The 15,975-nt window shown below is 50.4% G+C and overlaps 1 protein-coding gene across 4 annotated transcripts in view; it reads right to left on the reverse strand.

Annotated features, from left to right (window-relative positions):
* DGCR2 (DiGeorge syndrome critical region gene 2) overlaps positions 1–15,975 on the reverse strand; it is a 54,318-nt gene that overhangs the window by 8,760 nt on the left and 29,583 nt on the right. For 2 of the 4 annotated variants that reach the window (XM_001929599.8, XM_013981509.3), the window contains exons 3-7: positions 10,325–10,450; positions 8,648–8,858; positions 6,791–6,867; positions 5,271–5,447; positions 7–210 (exon numbers count right to left, since the gene is read on the reverse strand). In XM_001929599.8, coding sequence (XP_001929634.4) covers positions 7–210; positions 5,271–5,447; positions 6,791–6,867; positions 8,648–8,858; positions 10,325–10,450 — 795 coding nt within the window. Of the gene's footprint in view, positions 1–6; positions 211–5,270; positions 5,448–6,790; positions 6,868–8,647; positions 8,866–10,322; positions 10,451–15,975 lie in introns of all 4 variants that reach the window. The other 2 variants (XM_084994091.1, XM_084994092.1) reach the window with 1 other exon arrangement.

Consider the following 15,975-nt stretch of genomic DNA (forward strand, 5'->3'; position numbering starts at 1 on the left):
CCTCACCTGGGTCCAGGCACATGAATTTGCAGCACTCCTTGGGGTCCTTGCGGTACTGCTGGCAGCCCTGGGGACGCTCGCACAGCGCAGCCACACACATCTCGGGTTCCCCTCGGTGGCAGGTGCAGCTCAGGCAAGGGTCATCTCCTTTGGGGGTAAAGTAGAACCCTTCATCCACCACGTTGTCCTTGATGTCGACACACGTCTGACCTGCAACAGGCACACCACCCATCACTGGCTGGAGAAGCTGACTCTCCCCACCTGGGCCTGGGCAAGCATGACAACAGAGGAGTGAGCAAGATGGTCACAGGAGGGGCTGAGAGGCCCCAGCAGTCAGGACAGCACACGCCTGGTCAGCACACCTGGCCAGGAGTAGACAGCAGGGACAGAGAAGAGCCAGGAAGAAGTGCTTGCTTTCATGTGCCAAGCGTGTTGTGTGTGAGACGTCCTCAATTTAAGATGCTGGTGCACGAGCACTGGCTATTTTAACATCAGAATGTATTTCAAGTGAGGGTGCCAAAAGGCTGCTGGTTTCACTCAGGAAGAAAGTCCACCGGACCCAAGACACAGGATGAACTGGCACTGAGCCAATGGGCCAGAGGAGGGATGGCTGGGGTGAGACAAGGGGGCAGGAGACATGACACATACCATGCCACGAGGGGTGAGGCAAGTGGGTCTCCTCAAGGACACAAGAAGGAGGACATTCTGGTCTCTCAGTGGGGTGAGGGCATCTTGGAAAACTCTTTAGAGACCCCACTCCTCAGCCTGTGACACACTCACCCAGAGTCAAATGTTTTTAACTTGGAGTTCCCACTGTGGCACAATGGGATTAGTGGTGTCTCTGGAGCACTAAGACGCAGGTTCAATCCCTGGCCTGGCACAGTGAGTTAAGGGATCTGGCATTACTGGAGCTGCAGCTTGGATCTGATCCCTGGCCCAGAAACTTGATATGCCACGGGATGGCCAAAAAAGAAAAGAAAACAAACAAACAAAAAAAAAAAGATGTGTTTAACTCATGTGATCAGGAACTGTGCAGGGCAAGGAACTTACATAAAGCTCTTACTGTTCAATCAGAGGGAGAAAGCATGAAGAAAATGCACAGAGCTTTTGGAGACATGGGAAAACCATCTTGAGTTTCAAGGGCCAAAACCTCCATGTTCATCACAAAGCAAAACCTACACATCCTGGAAGCTCAAGAGACTCCAAGTAGGACAAACACAAAGAGCATAACTCATCAGACTCGGCACAGGGAGAATGCTGGAAGGCAGGGCAGAAATCTCAAAAATTGCAAGAAAAAGTGACATGTTACTCACTGGGAACCCTGGTAAGATTTTGCAATGAGAGGCCAGAAGGATAATGTGTTCCAAGTGCTTGAAGGAAAACCTTTCAACCAAGAATCCTCCTGCCAGCAAAGCTGTCTTTCCAAAAATGAAGACTTTCCCAGGGAAACAAAATGGAGAGAACTTGTGCTTCAAACTCACATGACAGGACACACCAAAGTCAGCTGAGCCTAAAAGCAAGTGACCCTCAAAAAGTACTGTGAATCCACATAAGAACAAAAAGCAGCAGAAACGGCAATTATATAATTGTAAAAGACAGTATCAATGTGTATTTTCCCTCCTTTACCCTCTCAATTTACTTAAAAGGCAATTGTATAAAATTATTTACCATGTAGCACTGGGCCTGTAATATAAGAAAATGTAATGTACCTACAACATATTTACTAACCACAGCAAAGGAAGTGGCAGAAGCTAAGCTGTCCTGGGTAAAGGGAAAGACTGCAGATCAGAATGCAATTATAACACTGTATTGTTGGGTTTTTAATACCAAGAGGTCTAATGTGCGATAATAATGCTATAAAAAGAGGGAGAGAGAGGAGTTCCCGTTGTGGCTCAGTGGTTAACGAATCTGACTAGGAACCATGAGGTTGCAGGTTCGATCCCTGGCCCCACTCAGTGGGTTAAGGATCCGGTGTTGCCGTTAGCTGTGGTGTAGGTCGCAGATTCAGCTCGGATCCTGTGTTGCTGTGGTTCTGGCACAGGCTGGTGGCTACAGCTCTGATTAGACCCCTAGCCTGGGAACCTCCATGTGCCACGGGAGCGGCCCTCAAAAGGCAAAAAGAAAAAAGAAAAAAAAAAAAGAGAGAGAGAGAGAATAGACTTATGCAGAAGTATATGATATTGTGATTTAGAAGAAATACATATTTGGGAGTTCCTGTTGTGGCGCAGTGGAAATAAATCCGACTAGGAACCATAAGGTTGCAGGTTCGATCCCTGGCCTCGCTCAGTGGATTAACTATGCGGAGTTGCTGTGAGCTGTGGTGTAGGTTGCAGACACAGCTGGGATCTGGCATTCCTGTGGCTGTGGCATAGGCCGGCAGCTACAGCTCCGATTCAACCCCAGCCTGGGAACCTCCACATGCTGTGGGTGTGCCCAAAAAAGCAAAAATAGAAATATGTATTTGGTCATTCAGATGACCAAAATGCATTTCTCATATATACTTGGTCCACAGATTCTGGCTCAGAGCTCCCCAGATGCTTGGAATTTCCTAAGTGTAGAAAGTGACAAAGATGTCTTTGTTATGTTATATGATGACGTGACTTTTGGAAACTGGTTGCCAAGAGAATCAACTATGTGATCAGAGGGTTGGAACCTTTAGTTCCTGTTCCCCGATTTCTGGGGGAGGCGGGGCTGGAGGTCGAATCAGTCGCCATGGTCAACAGTTTGGTCAATCATGCCTATGTAACGAGGCATCCATAAAAACCCAAAAGGATAGCTTTCTGACTCTTTTTGGAGAGCTTCCGTAGCAATGACAATGCTGAGTCCTTAACCACTAGGCCACCAGGGAACTCCAAAGCTGAGTTACTCATACATGGCTGTTAGGAATATAAAATAGTACAGATCTTGAAAAAGTTTGCTAGTTTCATAAAAAGCTAATGAGAACTTACATTTACACAAAAACCTGTGCACAAGAGTTTCCTTATGGTGCAGTGGGTTAAGAATCTGGCATTATCACTGCAGCAGGTTACTGCTGTGGTGTGTGTTCAATCCCTGGCCCAGGAACACTCATATGCCACAGGTACAGCCAAAAAAAAATAAATCAAACAAAACCTGAAAAGCTGTTGCTGGACCCAAACCCCAGCTGCAGTGGGAGAAGCACCTGGAATAGCCACACACTGGGAGACCCAAGAGCATAGACTCTGAAGAGTAGCCCAAAGGGAAAATCTAAAGCGGAGGGTGGAGTGGATGTTGAGCCCCTAGCAAATCAGCTGCACCCCAGACATAAGATACCTGCAGGATTCAAAGCCTGGGCTGTAGGGAAATAACCACAGCCAAGCCCAACTCCTGCCTAGACTGGCTTCCCCACTGCACTGAAGGTCCAAAGAAGAAAGACCGGCCTCATTCCAAGCATCAAACAGCTGAACTCCGTCTCTACTGCCCGTCACAACCTGTCCAACTTTCAACAAAATATTAGGAGGCATACAAAAGCCAGAAGAAAATACCAAATTCCTGTGACAAAACGATCAACAAGATCAGACTCAGATGACACAGAAAAAGGAACTAACACATAGAGAGTTTAAAATAACTATGATTAATACATTAAAATCTCTCATGAAAAAGATGACAACATACAAGATGGAAAATTCAGCAGAGATAGAAACCATGAGAGGATTCCTATTGTGGCTCAGCAGTAATGAACCCAACTAATACCCATAAGGGTGAGCATTTGATCCCCAGCCTCACTCAGTGGGTTAAGGATTCAGTGTGGTTGTGACTGTGGCATAGGCCGGCAGCTGCAGCTCCTATTCAACCCCTAGCCTGGGAACTTCCATATGTGTGGGTACGGCCCTAGGAAAAAAAAACCTAAATAAAATATCAGCAAGCCATAGACTGCTGTACACACACACACACACACACACACACACACACACACACACACACACACACACACACACACACACACACACAAAAGCCATAAGGGAATTCTCACTGTGGCAGTGAATTAAGAATCCAACTACTGTGGCTTGGGTTGCTGTGGAGGCATGGGTTCAACCCTCAGCCCAGCACAGTGGGTTGAAGAGCCAGTATTGCCACAGCTGCAGCAGAGGTTGCAGCTATGGCTCAGATTTGATCCCCAGCCTAGGAACTTCCATATGCCATGGGTCTGGCCATAAAAGAAATTAAAAAAATAAAAAACAAAAACCATGAGAATGGTTTAATGAGAAAATCTATTAATGCAAAAGAGTAAATTATAAAAATCGTGTAATATAAACAAAATAGCAAAAAATATAAAATAGTAAAGAAGAAACACATACTCCCAATAAATGCAGGAAAAGCATTTAGTAAGAATCAACACTTTCTTTTCCCTTTTTTGGCCACCTCTGAGGCATATGGAAATTCCCGGGTCAGGGATCGAATCCTTGTGGGAGCTATGACCTACACCACAGCTTCAGCAATGCAGCCAGCTGGGTATCGAACCAGAGCCTCCACAGAGACAAGCTGGATTGCTAACCCACTATGCCACATCACAAACTCCAAAAATCAATATATTTTTGTAATGTAAAAATTCCTAGCAAACCAGGACTAGAAGGGTATTTCCTGAGCATTGTAAAGGTATCTGGTTCTATAAACCCTTTAGAAACTTTTCCATCTAATGCTGAAACCCACATGCCATCCCTTTGGGGCTGGGAAGATAAGGGGGCTCACTTCTACCACTCCTAACCAACGTGACACCAGAGACCTCAACAAGAAAAGAAACGCCAGGGGAAAAGGTAAAGAAGTAAACATAAAAAGTCAGAGATTTCAAAGAAAACACAAAAATGTCTAAAATCTACTCTTTAGTAGAGATTCCACCAAGTAAGAGAATAAGAACATTTAGAAAACTGATCCAGGAAAACGCCAAGAACAAGTAACAGGATGGTTGGGCAGAGGAAGGAGCCAGCAACAGCTGGGAGGATTTTCCACTGAGCTGCTGTGAAGATGGTGCCAACACAGGAACTACGAAGAGCCATGTCCCATACAGCAAGGAGGTCATGACCCAGAACAGCTCAGCAGGGGAGGAAGCCCCCAGGCTGGGGGAGCAGCCCAGAAAGGGCAGATGAAGAAGCAGAGGGAGAAGCCCTGGAGGTCTGTGGAGAGCAGGGGGAGGTGATGGAGGGACTGTGTCTCCTCCCAATAGGGAGGCAGGTGGGGCAAGAGAGGGCAGTCACCAGCCCTGGTCCTGGCCTTGGGCGGTCACATTCGGCCAGGTGGTCACCCTTGGGGCTTACTTCGTTTACACAGGAACGAAGACTTGTCCTGGCAGCTCTCAGCACGCCAGCTGTGCAGGTCGCGGTGGCGGAGTGTGGGGAAGTGGAAGCGCTGGAGCTGCGCACAGAGCACGACGTTGTTGTCGGACGCAGCTGCAGCCAGGCCGGGGTCCGGGGGTAGCAGTACCTCTGGGGACCCTGTGGGGAGGACGGGAGTCACAGCACAGCCTCAGCGCAACCTCTCCAGGACCAGGCCCATCAAGCAAATGGCTGGCAGGTGGGTCCTGTGCCTGTGAGCCAGGGAACAAGCACACTGACACCTCAATGCAATGGTCAGGAGACACGAAGGTGGTGTTCATGTCCAGCAAGGCCAGCGGAGCCCAACAGGAAAGAGACGCCTCTCCTCCTCCACAGGGACACAGCCAGGGACAAGCCATGATCTCAGTTCAACCACAGAGTCAGGAAGACAACTGTGTCCAGGAGAGTCCACAACGTCCTCAGGGCTGGCACATTCTATTGCATGAAGGAGGCACCCCAACAGCCAGGATTAGGGCAGATGGCAAAGAACTGGAATCCTCTCCACCAGGCACACTGACTCTGGGCCAGGAAACCCAAAGGCTGTTTCTGTGTCACTGCCCCATATGGAACCTGAATAAGTGCTCACACACTCTGGGAAGGAAACATGGAAACATGGGAGCTTTAGCGGGGTGCTCAGAGCACTGGAGAATGGGCTGACATCCTAAGCAGGAGGGGCTGGTGGGGTGGCTCTTTCTCAATGCTGATCCTGTCTGTGCTTCCACTCCTCTGTGGGGAGACTTAGCCCATCACCTGCCACAAGGTCACCTGGGCTAGGGGCTCTGCCCTAGCCTGACACTCCTTCATCTCCACAGGGGGCGACAGCAAGCTGCTGGAGTTATGAGCTCACCACCCTCATTTGTCCTCAGACACTTAATTAAGGACTGGGATGTGTTGGGGGAAAGAACATGCCCCAAGCTCAAGCTAGAGGCCCAAGGAGCAGCCCCAAAGGAGAGGCCTGAGGAGGGGCAGGGCGGGGAGTCTGGTTGTGCCACAAGTGGTGAACTATTTTAATTCCACCTGTGAGCTGGCTCCCACCTGTTTCAGACTCTGACTCTGACCTTTCCACTCCTAGGAAGTTTGTCCCTCCCTCTCTGGCCCATATCCATGTCTGCTGCACACCTGCTCATTTTTATGCTCCAATTAAAGTCCTGAACTTTGAGAGGAAGGTGGACAGTGTAAAAATGGCCAAGTGAGAAGCCAGCACCGGTTCTGGAGGAGGCCAACCCCACATGGGCCTGGGGGAGGGGCCTCACCGCGCTCAGCCAGCAGGCCTACCATCACAGCCTCCCCAAGGCCTGGGGCCCAATCCTCCCCATGGCTCCACTTTAGGCACCGCTACGGGCCAGGCACTGGTAGGAAAAGGCCGGAGGGGAGATCCCAGCAATGGTCACCTTCTCAGGATGCCTCCCCTACCTTCCCCACGGGGTTCAAGCTAAACAGCTCAAGAGACCAGGAAATCTTACCTTTGAATGCCACCTCCCAATGACCTTCCAAGGAGCTGTTCCGGCCAGTGAAGACATACTGGTAGCCAACCCACAACCTGCAGGAAGGCAGAATTGCAGGAGACCTCAGACTGACAGCTGGAAGCAGCCACCTTGACCTTAAAAATACTAAGCTTCCAAGGCATTAACAACTTTTTAAAGTTTTGATACTTAATTTTATTTATTTATATTTATTTTTATATTTTTGCTTTTTAGGGCCACACCTGTGGCATATGGAGGTTGCCAGGCTAAGGGTCTAATTGGAGTTATAGCTGCCAGCCTACGCCACAGCCACAGCAATGCCAGATCCGAGGCATGTCTGCGACCTATACCACAACCCATGGCAACGCCGAATCTTTAACCCACTGAGTGAGGCCAGGGATTGAACCCGCAACCTCATGGTTCCTAGTCAGATTTGTTTCCGCTGCACCACGATGGGAACTCCTGATACTTAATTTTAACAAGATGCACTAAAATTCTAAACAATAAATTCACTGGTCAGAAAAAGTTTTTTCCTTGGGTAACTCTTGCCAAGACTGTTCTTGTTGGGAGTTCCCATCGTGGCTCAGTGGTTAACGAATCCGACTAGGAACCATGAGGTTGTAGGTTCAATCCCTGGCCTTGCTCAGTGGGTTAAGGATCTGGCGTTGCCGTGAGCTGTGGTGTAGGTTGCAGACGTGGCTCAGATCCCACGTTACTGTGGCTCTAGCATAGGCTGGTGGCTACAGCTCCGATTTGACCCCTAGCATGGGAACCTCCACATGCCACAGGAGCGGCCCAAGAAATGGCAAAAAGACCAAAAAAAAAAAAAAAAAAAAGGCTGTTTTTGTTAGCTGAACCAATAAAACTTTCCCATTTTAAGCAAAACCAACCTAGTTCTTGGTGGACACAGAGCCCTGCGAAAACACTAAAACAAGCATAGCGTGCTGGAAGTAGTAAGTTTTATGGCACGTGAATCACCTCAGAAAAAGACAACTCTCTGTGAGCTCACTGCCTCCCTCGGGGGCTTCTGCTCAGAGCCTCCCTGCCCTGGGCACACTCCTCACAGCAGTGAGGGGCAGGCAGTGCACTCAGCCTGGGCCTAGAGATGCCCACTGGCGGGTCCTCTGCTACTGAGGGCGCCACGCTGCCCTATCCTGAGGTCACGTCTTCTCCCTTCTCCGAGGACTCAACCACCCAGGGAGCCGGGAGTTATTCTTCTCCCTTTCTCTCATGACTTGCCAACGTCAAGGCCTCCACCTGCCATGATCACTGCACGCCTATGGCAACCATTGTGAGGAGGGAACACTGGCAGCCCAGTGACCATGGGATCCACTCTCCACCTTGGCAGTGTTAAAGGGGCAGGGTGATGTGATCTTCAGAGGCCCTCAGCACACATCTTCATTCAAAACAAAGCCCCAAAATGGGCAGTCTGTAAGTTTCCCTGTTTTCTCTTCAATGCTGTAGACCCCAGGGTCTAGAGAGGGTCTCTGGAGCCAGATGGCTAGACGCCCTAGACAGAATGTGCCCTGGTCATCACAATGGACCCCTGCGGTTTCCAGGGGACTAAGCAGATAGGCCCGTGGAAGGCAATGGCTCCAGGTCTGGCAAAGCCCATTTTCTCAGGGGGACCCCCCGCCCACCGCCACCGCATGGACTATGAGCCATGCCCACCAAGACCCACACGCCCTACAGCTGCAGCAGAACCCACAGAGGGGCCCAGCGAAAGGCCTGGCTCAAGGTGACACAGGTGGTGGCCCATCCCTGCCCCTCTAAGAGCCACCCACCCCATCTCAACACCCATCTCCATCTGCTTCTGGGAGTGGACAGCTGAGGCCCCGGGCACCACCCTAGACTCACTTGTGCTGGTCCTGCCAGGCAAAGCTCCGCTCCGGCTGATCCCATTCCTGGGCCAGTACAAAGCGCAGCTCCTGGTCAGTGGAGAAGATGGCGAGGGACCCATTCACACGCTGGCAGGTCTGTGCGGCGTCCCAGTAGTTCTCCCCGCTCAGGTAGACTCGGTAGCAGCTGGCTGTGCCCTCATAGTGGTGCCACCCTGTCGGGCACTTCCCTAGGAAACATGAAGGACGGAGGGGAGTTGCCCCCAAGTTAGGATCCTCACTCCAAATGCACCTGTACACACGGCATCTAAGCAGCTCAGACACAGGAGGGGAAACTGAGGCTGAGGGGGGAGCTCTGCTTCTAGGACCTAAGTCTCCCAGTTCGATAAAGGCCGCCTCAGGCTGGCAGTTCACTGGGTAAAGTGGGTAATGAGCAGCAGAGGCCTCCATGCCAGCTCACTGTGGAGCCTGGCAGGCCTGAGCAGTTCCACATATGTCCTCACACCCAGACATGTCTCTTCAGAAGGGAGTTTCAGCTGTAGTTTTTCTGCCTTTCTTATTATTCTCCTTTATTATTGTTTTTTGGTAGCACTTGCGGCATGCAGAAGCTCCCAGGCCAGGGATCGAACCTGCACCACAGCAGCCACCTGAGCCATAGCACTGACATAGCACTGGGTCCTTAACCTGTTGGGCCCCCAGGGAACTCCTGCTGGTTCCTTTAAAATCTGATGTTGTAGAGAGCTCATCAAATAACTAGTTATTAAAAACATTCCAGGGAGTTCCCGTCATGGCGCAGTGGTTAACAAACCCGACTAGGAACCATGAGGTTGCGGGTTCGGTCCCTGCCCTTGCTCAGTGGGTTAACGATCCGGCATTGCCGTGAGCTGTGGTGTAGGTTGCAGACACGGCTCGGATCCAGTGTTGCTGTGGCTCTGGCGTAGGCTGGTGGCTACAGCTCCGATTCGACCCCTAGCCTGGGAACCTCCATATGCCGCAAGAGCGGCCCAAGAAAATGGCAAAAAGACAAAAAAAAAAAAACCAAAAAACCCAAAAAACACATTCCCTTTAATGAATTCCCCTGGTGGCTCAGTGGGTTAAGGATCTGGCATTGTCACTGCTGTGGCTTGGGTTCTAACGCTGGCCCAGGAATTTCCACATGCCGCAGGCATGGACAAAAAAACAAAACCCCACATTTACTTCTTTTTCAGCCACACTTGTGGCATATGGAAGTTTCCAGGCCAGGTACTGAATCTAAGCTGCAGCGTCGACGCAGCTGTGGCAATGCCAGATCCTTAACCTATTGTGCTGGGCGGGGGATCAAATCCATGCCACCAAAGAGACAAGGCCGGATCCTTAACCCACTGTACTGTGCCATAGTGGGAACTCCAAAACACCCACATTAAAAAAAAAAAAAAAATAGAGGCAGAGCCTGCTTCTCCATCTATAAAAGAGTGGGTACCATCCAGCCCCAAAAGGCAACCATCTAATGAAAAAAAGCAGCCTGGTTCCAGAGCCTGGGTTCAGGTCACAGCTTCTTTCTCAGGGGCTGGGTAGCCTTGGGCAGGTCACTGTGCAGCCTCACACATCAAAGGAGGTCCTGAAGTCATACTGCTGGCACAGCCATGTGGCACAGAAGAGTGAAGGGCCATGTGAGGGGTGAGCCCTGAATCACAAACAGGGCAGGTCTGCAACTTACTGCTGAAGCGGACAGGCTGCGCCACGTTCATGGTGTGGAAGTGTGTGGGGTCGCCGCCTCGAGCCCGCCCCTGCCTTGGATCCACAGCCTCCTTCCCATGGTAAGGACGAGACTCCCCGATCACTTCTGAAAGCAGAAAAAAAAGTAGCTATAAACTGCTCATCAACACTAAGGAGCCAAGGCGAACCACGGTGCAGTCAGAGGGCTGGGTGCTAGGAGGGAGCAGCACAGATTCCATGTATTCAGGTTTTCTTTGGAACTCTTTAAAGTGTGCTGTTCATGTCAAATGGGTCACATGTGCTTCTGACTGCAATTATACCTGGATAGTCTACATTTTTTATTACGACAACATATATGAGGCCTTTATTATGAGGCTTCCCTGTGGCATCTTATTGGGCTGCTGCAGGCACAGCAGAGTCAGCTATTTCTGCTGAACATCCTCTAGCAGCTCAGGCCCCAGGGGTTCTCTGCAGAGTCAGTCTGTTCCACCCCCCACACCTTACCCCCGCTACCCAGGAGGCTCCCAGTGAGCTGTGTGTGGCCCTCTCTGCCTGTTGGTCCCCCTCACAGCCTGAGGACAGGGCCCCTGGCCCCTGGCACAGGCCCTGCTGTGCAGTAGGCCTGCAGCACTGTTGAACTATAAATAGGAAGCTCAGGGCAAGAAAGAATGCCAGCCAGCTTTATGTGCCTTAGTCTAAGAGTAATTCACAGGTCTAAGAGGAGACCTGGAGAAGTGAGATTTATTCAAGATGCGAGCAAGAAAGAGCCAGGTGCTACACTTCGCCCATGACTTTCTCGCTTGGCCTGCAGAGGGGCTCACGGGTGCAAGGTGGACAACACCCAGTACAAGGTCAGATGACAAACTTCATTTTGCAGGGCTGCAAAATACAGACATTTGCACAGATATCAAAGCAGTTCAGCCTGGCTCAGCAACCTCAGGGAGGCCAGGACCGGAAATGGGTTACTGGGCATGGCCTGGGGCGTGACAATGACAGGGGTGTGGCTTGGATGGAGCAATGGCAAGGTCGGTGGGCGTGGCAGAAAGGGTGGCAGCGTGCTTGTGCAAACCCTCCCTGACCCTGCTGCTGGCAACCTGCCCACATGACAGACTTCTCCAGTGTTTGATCTAGCGCCATGGACTCTGATGCTGTTTGTATTTAATAAAACAAAATTCTATTTTTGCACTATAGAGTAACAAATATTCAATGTAAAATATTTGAGAAATATACAAGTTTGAAAAGACAAAACAGATAAACTGTTACTACAGTAGAGGCTGCCACCCTTCCAATCTCTTTTCTACACAAATCCTTAAAACTTTTGGGATGACATCAAACACTGCATTTTATGACTTGCTTGATTTGCTGTCAGCTTACAACTATAAACAGCTTTCATATTCTTAAACGAGTGACACTTTCAATGGCATTTCTTTAATTACCACAATTCTATGGTTCAATGTTTGGGCTGCCTGCACTTCCTCATTTCTGCAGAAGCAGTGGCTTTGTGTCCTCCTGAGATGCAAGAAGCTTTGCTCCTCCCCCTCCAGCTACTCAGAACTTCCCAAACTCCTTCCCAGGTAGATGATGGGATCGAGGCCACTAGCTTGCCAATCACTCTACCACATAAAATGTGCTCTCAGTGCCTGGGATAGGCTTACACCAGGCAAAGACCCACAGGAGAAATATCTTCAAGGCCAGTGGCTCGAGTTGCCCTCTTCAAACCCCAGTCTGCGGGGGGGGAAGGGGCTTCAGCTCTATGGGACTGGGAGCCCTCCTCTGCTCTGCTCCCAGGAGGGGATCCCCTTGGGCGATGGGCTGAGGGATGGGGGTCAGGGATGAGGAGGGAGGGGAATAGAGGAATTCCCACAGAGGGACAGCTTGGGCAAAGCCAAAGCCAGGCATATCTGGGACAATCTTGACGACAAGCCTATTTCACTGCCTCTGAATCTCGAAGCTCCCTTCTGTCTGTTCAAACCAGCAAAACCTGTGGTTCCACTTTGGGTCTTGGCCTCTTCCCCAGACCAAGGATAGCACTTAGCACCCAGGAGAAGACAGGCCAAACTGCTGAGAGACAGGAATCTAGGGCAGAGGGAGAGAAAAGGGACAGTTTTGTAGGGGGCACTCAACACCAGGTGGCTAGGATGCTGCCTGTGGTGAAGCCATCTGCAGGCTAGGGAGGGGGTGGTGCAACAGGTGAAATTTAACGAAGTAACCAGAAAGCCTAGTGGCAGTAGACTTTCCTACTATGTCTTTTCATATCCACCCCCTCATCACTCATTATTGAGTGGCTGTTACATGCTGCCACGGAAACCCACCAACTGACACAGGCCTTTGCCAGCAAGAAGAGGAAGAAGAGCTCAGCCAGGGGAAGGTGTGATGACAGACAAGGGCCCCCTGAGTGTCCTGTGGGCCAAAAGTAAGAATTAAGGGTGGCTGGAGGGAGGCAAGGTTTACTGGATCAGCAGCCTTAGAGCCCTCTTTTAGGACCTCTGACAATAACTTCCCTCACAGACAGTACTGCGGTCAGCTGGTCAACAGGTGCAGTCTCAGGAGGCAGACACCCCAGGGCAGCCTCCCCTCCCACTCCCTCCCTCCACCTCGGTGGAGGTCAGCAGATGACCTTGACCCCTGAGGGGGGCGCCCTCCTCCTCTTCCACCCACAACTGGCCTTGGACTCAACTCACTCCCTGTAACCCGAGCCAAGCCCAAGCCAGTGCATCTTCAGATGTCCTCACCAGACAAGAGAATAGCTCTAAGGAGCCATGAAGCTGGGAGCTGACAGGTCATCTGACACAGGGAGGCAGGCCTGGCAGTGACAGCCCCACTCTAGAGCAAAAATGCCCCCCAACCCCAACCTAGCCACCAGGACCCGTCTCCCCAGGTGGTGTGGTCTCGTATGTCCTCCAGGCTTCAGGGCAAAGGCTTCTCGCTGGGAGCACAAGTGTGCCAGGCTCTGCTTCCCCAGCACAGGCATCCCAGGGAGGATTCCAACCCTGTCAATCCCAGTAGCCAGCTCGCTGCTTCCCAGGAGCATTTGGCCAAAAGCGAAGATTATTGGCAAATAATGGACATGTGATGGACATTCTGCATTTCTAGCCACTTCAAACCTGTTTAAATATGGAGTGAGGGTCTAGATGAGCTAGTAACGCCTCCACATGAAGGAGGGGCAGGGGCTGTTGAGACACACGCCACGTGCCTACTTCACACCAAACAGGTTTGGAACTGTGGTCAAAACTGAATGTCTCAGAGTTCCTGCTATGGCGCAATGGATTGGCGGCATCTCTGCAGCACCAGGACACAGGTATGGTCCTTGGCCAGCACAGTGGGTTAAAGGATCCGGTATTGCCACAGCTTCAGTATAGGTCGCAACTGTGGCTCGGATCCCTGGCTTGGGAGCTCCATATGCCACAGGGCAGCCAAAAAATAAAAATAAAAAATAAAAATCGAATGTCTGTAAGTTAACCAATATTTGATTACCAAAGCAGGACTTCTAAAACCAGAGAGCCATGAAATAGAAAGTTCCTAATGGTATTTCCATTATGCAGAGCATGTTCTTTACCAGTGAGGACCAGTCACCTCGTTCAGGGGGGAACCTCACTGGGTAAAAGTTGCTGGTTTGGTTGAGCCCTAGGGACTGCCACCTTTGTCTCTATCCCCTCAGGGACATACCAGCATAAGCACACTGTCTCCACTTCATACCCATGTGGACAATACAAGTAACTGCAAAAACCCAGCCCCATAAATTCCAAGTTCAAAATCTGCCCCCCTCCTGCTGTTCCTAGGGCCCTGAATGGCTCAGTGCACAGTCCACAGAATGGACGATTTACTGCCTGCTTATGTGTGGCATGAGCAGGCTGACCTGAGTGGGGCTCCTCACCCAAGGTGTCTTAATTCTTAGATGTGTATATCACAGGATGAAACAAAACCCTCCTCCCTTGCCCAGCCCTCTGCTCCTAATCCCATTCCCACAGAAAATTCTCTACTTTTTTCTTACTTCTTTTTCAGGTAGGTTTTTTTTTTTGGGGGGGGGGTCTTTTTAGGGCCACACCGAGGCATATGGAAGTTCCCAGGCTAGGGGCCCAATTGGAGCTGCAGCCACCAGCCTACACCACAGCAATAGAGGATCCCAACTGCGCCTGTGACCTATATCTTACCTGCAAGAATGTCCAGAATTCTACAAGCTCAACCAGAAAACAACATCTAGGAGTTTCTGCTGTGGCTCAGCGGTAAGAACCCGACTAGGATCCACGAGGATGCAGGTTCGATCTGTGGCCTTGCTCAGTGGGTTAAGGATCCGGCATTGCTGTGAACTGTGGTGTAGGTCGCAGACGTGGCTCGGATCTGGTATTGCCGTGGCTGTGGTATAGGCCAGAGGCTATAGCTCTGATTCGACCCCTAGCCCGGGAACCTCCATATATTGCAAATGTGGCCCTAAAAAGACAAAAACAAAAAACAACCTGAGTAAGGCTGAAACTAGCATTTTGTGTTTTTGGTTTTTGCCATTTTATTTTTATTTATTTATTTGTGGGGGGGCAGTCATCTTTCTTGCTGTCCCTTTTCCTCCATGGTGCCTATATAGATTGCTGCCTGACTGAAGCACACTTTTTTTTTTCTTTTTTCCTCAATGGCCACAGCTGCAGCATATGTAAGTTCCCTGGCCAGGGACTGAATATGAGCCACAGCTGTGGCAACATCTGATCCTTTGACCCACTGCGTGCTGGAAATCCAACCTGTGCCTTTGTAGCAACCTGGGCTGCTGCAGTTGGATTCTTAACCAACTCCGCTACAGAGGGAACTCCGGTTTTTATCTTTGGAGCATATGGAAAGTCCCAGGCTAGAGGTCAAATCAGAGCTGTAGCTGCCGGCCTATGTCACAGCCACAGCAACACCAGATCCGAGCTGTGCCTGTGACCTACACCACAGCTCACGACAATGCCAGATCCTTAACCCACGGAGTGAGGCCAGGGATCAAACCTGCCATCTCAATGTTACTAGTCAGATTCGTTTCTGCTGTGCCACAACAGGAACCCCCTGAAGCTTATTTTTTGCACCTCCACATCTGCCCCTCCCAGGCTCATCCTTCTGTCCCCCACACTGGGAAAAACCAGAAACCCAGCTCTTGAGTAACACCTTTTAGCCTTTTTTCCTCTGAGTCTACCACACTTGGAAGTATCTGAAAATGAGATAGTGCTTGGTGTGGTTTATCTTCCTGTGCTGGGTGTACCTTTTGGCAACTTACCTTCGTCACCTACACTCTGGTCTAAGAGTTGTCCAGTTGCTACAAGAACCTAACACTCACCTGCTCTCGCTGGGTCTGCTGTGGAACACATGGGGGTTGTTTCCAAGACATATGCCAGCATGAACAGCACCGCAAGTGTTTCTCTAGAGCCCCCCGCCCCCGCAAGGTGGAAATCCTGAGTCACAGAACATGAGAATGTTTGCAAGTTAACTCCTGTTCCCTAAAGTGGGTGTACCAACACACCCCCCTGAGCAGCAACACACAAGCCTCCCAAGCTGTCCACATGTTCTCCAAAACCTGGATTTATCGGGCATCTCAAGTGTCTGCAATCCAAGTTATCTGTAAAGTGCGAGCTCCCCTGTAGTTTCTGAAGATTATCTCTTTATATGTTTAACTACATCTGTGTTCATTTTCTG

The sequence above is a fragment of the Sus scrofa genome, chromosome 14, assembly GCF_054392235.1.
Source record: "Sus scrofa isolate SSC_HxYL_T2T_F1_AM1 chromosome 14, Sscrofa_HxYL_maternal_Yorkshire_Landrace_v2.0, whole genome shotgun sequence".
Lineage (NCBI taxonomy): Eukaryota > Metazoa > Chordata > Mammalia > Artiodactyla > Suidae > Sus > Sus scrofa.